The 4205-nt window shown below is 41.0% G+C and overlaps 1 protein-coding gene across 1 annotated transcript; it reads left to right on the top strand.

Annotated features, from left to right (window-relative positions):
* Positions 1-860: 860 nt before the first annotated feature.
* Positions 861-3782, top strand: LOC121871258 (pro-resilin-like). The gene is made up of 3 exons (XM_042373472.1): positions 861-932; positions 2048-2509; positions 3400-3782. The coding sequence occupies exons 1-3, from the start codon at positions 921-923 to the stop codon at positions 3703-3705; spliced, it is 780 nt and encodes a 259-aa protein (XP_042229406.1). The 5' UTR covers positions 861-920; the 3' UTR covers positions 3706-3782.
* Positions 3783-4205: the final 423 nt, after the last annotated feature.

Below are 4205 nucleotides of genomic sequence, written 5' to 3'. Positions count from 1 at the left end.
CCTACATACCCACACTCACCCATCCACCTCCACACATCCACCCCTAAACAGACATCTACCCCTAAACGGACACCTCCAAACCCACACACAAACCCCACACCCACAAATACCCACCCACACATACACACCCACACATACACACCCACACATACACACCCACAAACCCCCTCCCCCACAACACACACACACACGTGCGTACAGAGGGAAAGCGTTCGGTGTCACACACACACACCAACCTAACTTACCCATGCACACACAAACACGTTCAGCGGGAAAGTTTTTACACACACACACACACACACCAGGGGCGGATCCAGTGGGGGGTGGGGGGGTCCTGGGGGGTCCGGACCCCATTTCATCATAAAATTCCAATACTTTTTCTTTATTGCAGTCTTGTACTCGTGCGTCTTTGTATAGTAAAAATTAATCACTATTGACCTCAGTATATCTCCCATTATCAAGTGCACATGGTTTCAAAATGGCCTCAAAATGCCCATAAATATTGGTCAGATTTAAAAAAAAAATCTGGTAGGCTTACAGCTCTCCCCCCCCCCCTCAAAAACCCTCAGCTGGGTCGACTCGCTGTGCACGCCATGTTCCCCACCCACAACTTATTGGACCCCCACCCTGATATTCTTCCTGTTCCTGCACTCACTCACACACACACACACACACACACACACACACACATTCGAGTCATGACCACAATTTTTGGATTATGTTTTATTGTTGCCATTCGTGCGGAACGTTTTGTCGGTGTGAGGTGGTGGGAGGTTGGGGAGTGTTTGGCAGGAGCTGGGGTTGGTCAAGGAGAGAGTGGGCAGGGGGAGGGGCGTGGTGGGCGTCTCCAAGTAGATGTATATATATATACTCAGGTGCTCGTTGAGGGTGACATTAGACTGGTTGGATAAGCCGTCATCATGGCAGCTCAGGTAAGTACTCGTTATACAGTGTGTTATACTTTTGTCTCGTATATACAGTAACTTTTGTCTCCGTGAAGGTAATTATACTGAACTATTAACACTAAACTTATTATGTATTTATAGTATTTAGTGATAATTGGTGATGTAGAGAATGCTATTTAATCTGAACACTTATATTTATGCACTGTAATTATTTTGTGTATGTATGTAAGTATGTATGTATGTATGTTTGTAAGTGTATGTATGTATGTATGCATGTATGTATGTATGTATGTATGTATGTATGTATGTATTTTGTGTATGTACAGCATGTGTATGTGCCTTTGGATGTAGAGTACATTATATAGTTTTAAGGGTATAAACATTTCAAAAACACCCAATTATATTTTATGAGTACAAGTACATTTGTGTGTGTGTGTGTGTGTGTGTGTGTGTGTGTAATATTAACACAAAAATACTTATTATATGCTGAAAAAAAATCTTAGGCCATATATAAAAAAACCGGCTTGGTTCACATACACCAACACTAAAAAAAACCCACTGGAGCCATTTTATTGACTTAAAAAATACAATACGTATATACCACAAATTAGAGTTTCCCCACAACATAATTTAATTAATTTTTAGTTGGTTTGGAGGAAATTTATTCCATACCAAATGGCGGGTGTTAGAACTCTCTTGTCATAATTATTTAACCGTGTTTTAAAAAAGTAACAAGAGTTTTTAATCATAGGTTTAATATGAAGGTGACACTAGTTTATTTTACTCAAGCGTGCTCTCAAATAACTCCAATTTTTTTTAGCTTATTAGATACAAAAAAATATTGTGAAGGAAATAAAAAGGTATTATACAGTACATGTTTTAAGTTGTATTACTATATACAGTAAAATATACTGTACTGTACTATATTAACATGGCTGACAACTACATCCTCACCACCATCCTTCAAGAGTTAAACCATCGTCATCGAAGAATTGATGGCTATACCATCATCCTCAAAGAGTAAAACAAATACCTTCAAAGAATTACAATTGGTCTTTATTCTCGAACTGTTAAGAAAATTTATTTCTAAGGATAAACTGTTCTCCTATAGTACTGCACAGTATTAATTTGCCCCCTCACAGATAGTGATATTCTCATGCCTTGTGATGGTGGCCCTGGCGCGTCCTGAACAATCAGCTCTCAATCTCCAAAACTTCCAATCAAGGTCTCCCAGAGTGCACAGCGTAACAGCACATGCCAACTCTGATGCTATACCATACACATCACAAGGAGGTTTTCAGGGCAAGACTGCTGACTTCAATCCCACAGCATCTGCATCAGCGGGATACCAGGGCACCGCAGGTCACCAAACTTCTGCGAGGGGTCACCAGGCTCCAGCATCTGTAGCCTACCAGGCTCCAATTTACACAGCCTTTGACCAAAGTGGTGGAGGAGCTGGTGCAGGATACCAGAACCCCGAGTCACCAGGATACAGGGCTGGAGGCGGCATTATATTCAGTGGTGTACCATCTGGGGGGCAGGGAGGGAAGGCAGTTCCCGAGTACGATGGTTCAACTTTCCACGGTGCCGACCAAGTGGCTCACGTAAGTCTACCACTGCACATTGTGTAAATAGTGTATATAATAATGAACACCTCCAGGTGCCCCAAGGAGACGACGGGTTGCTCCGTTTTTACTTTGATGTCTTGCTGGTTCAGGCAATTTTTGACATAGGAAGCTGAAATTTAAACAACAGTGACCAAGTGCATTGGCAAAATTAATGCTATTTTTCTCAGTTTTTCATTCGTATTATACATTTCACAAGTTAACGCAAGTTAATGTTTTTCAGGAATAATTGCTGCTGTGATCATTTTAATAAATTTCAAGATTTTATGAAAATACAGTATGTACAGTACACAGCAAAAATAAGAAGATAAAATACCAGCATAAGCTAGATGAAATGACTATCAGCTTGAGCAATCTTCACTAAACTATTTTCTGAACCTACACTAACCCAAGGAGCCCTCACTAAACTGAACAAACCAGTCCTAACTTTACTTAATCTAACAATCTTTCATTGTTAGCTTTGTATTTTATATTGCATGGTGCGGTTCACTTTGACCAAATTACCCCCTTCGTGAGTAAGACTGTATATTTTGTGCACAAACATTGTCGTACATGGATGACTTTCTTACCTGGACCTGTAGTAACAACCTTAGCGTAAATTAATCGGATAATGTAACTTGAGCATCAAATATATTTGTTATTGATGATACATATATGCATGGCTTATAGGGGGGGGGGTAATCAGGCCATTAAGCATTTACATTATTTTTTAGATTTAAGCAGTCACTTATCTCTAGATACAGTAGTCATATAAATGTGATTATCAATGGATTACATGATTTGATACATCCAACTGCAGTGTGACATCTTTTTGGCCAAATGTATATAGTGTAAGTGTAACAAGTGATCAATACTGGTGCCCCCCACAGCCCCACACCTTTGGATACGCCGTCGATGACTCCTACTTCGGGAACCAGCACGCTCACAATGAGTACTCCGACGGGCAGACCACCAAGGGATCCTACAGAGTGTTACTTCCGGATGGCCGCACACAGGTCGTCAACTATTCAGCCGATGCCAAGAGTGGCTTCCAGGCTCAAGTGACCTATGAGGGTGAAGCCAAACCATATCAGCCTCCTGAGAAGGCTGCTTCTGGCTTCAACCCACAAGCTGCTGGTGGAGGTGGAAGTCCCTCATATCAAGAACAACAAGCACTCTATCGACCTTCTGCCTAGTGCATTACACACACCCTCTACTACTTTGTTGATTTTGTCTGTTATGTGATCTTTGTGTAATACAAGATAACAATGGATTTTGTTTGTTTTTTGTCAGTACAACGTGACAAAGAAACATAAACTGAGAATAAGTGTGAAAAGGACCTGGATTTGCATGTTAAAAATGAATTTAAGTTCTTTGACCGTTGTGAGAAGGTAAATCAAGTAGCTAAACTAATAAGTATTGTAAGAAAGGCATTCACCTACCAGACGGTCTATCCCTCATAACGCTTCTCATAAGTGAGGTACTGTCACTGTCTGGTCCAGGAGATATTCTGGAGAAACTTTATTAAAAACACCCAAGGGAGAGCCACCACATTGGTGCCTGCACTACAGCACCCTAGGTGCCCAGAGAGATTGGACTGCCTGTAGGTGCTGAGCTTATACTACAGGTGGGCAAAGGGTGACTTTATAGAAGTCTATAAACTCCATAGAGGACATTACTCAGTTGAGTATTCATA

The sequence above is a fragment of the Homarus americanus genome, unplaced genomic scaffold (assembly GCF_018991925.1).
Source record: "Homarus americanus isolate GMGI-L3 unplaced genomic scaffold, GMGI_Hamer_2.0 scaffold46973, whole genome shotgun sequence".
Classification (NCBI taxonomy): Eukaryota; Metazoa; Arthropoda; class Malacostraca; order Decapoda; family Nephropidae; genus Homarus; species Homarus americanus.
Note: the sequence above shows the minus strand (reverse complement) of the source record. Positions and strands in the feature narration are given on the sequence as shown.

Coding starts and splice junctions, on each gene's coding strand:
- LOC121871258 (XM_042373472.1), top strand. Junction 2,510..3,399: donor GTGCCGACCAAGTGGCTCAC/GTAAGTCTACCA, acceptor TGCCCCCCACAG/CCCCACACCTTTGGATACGC.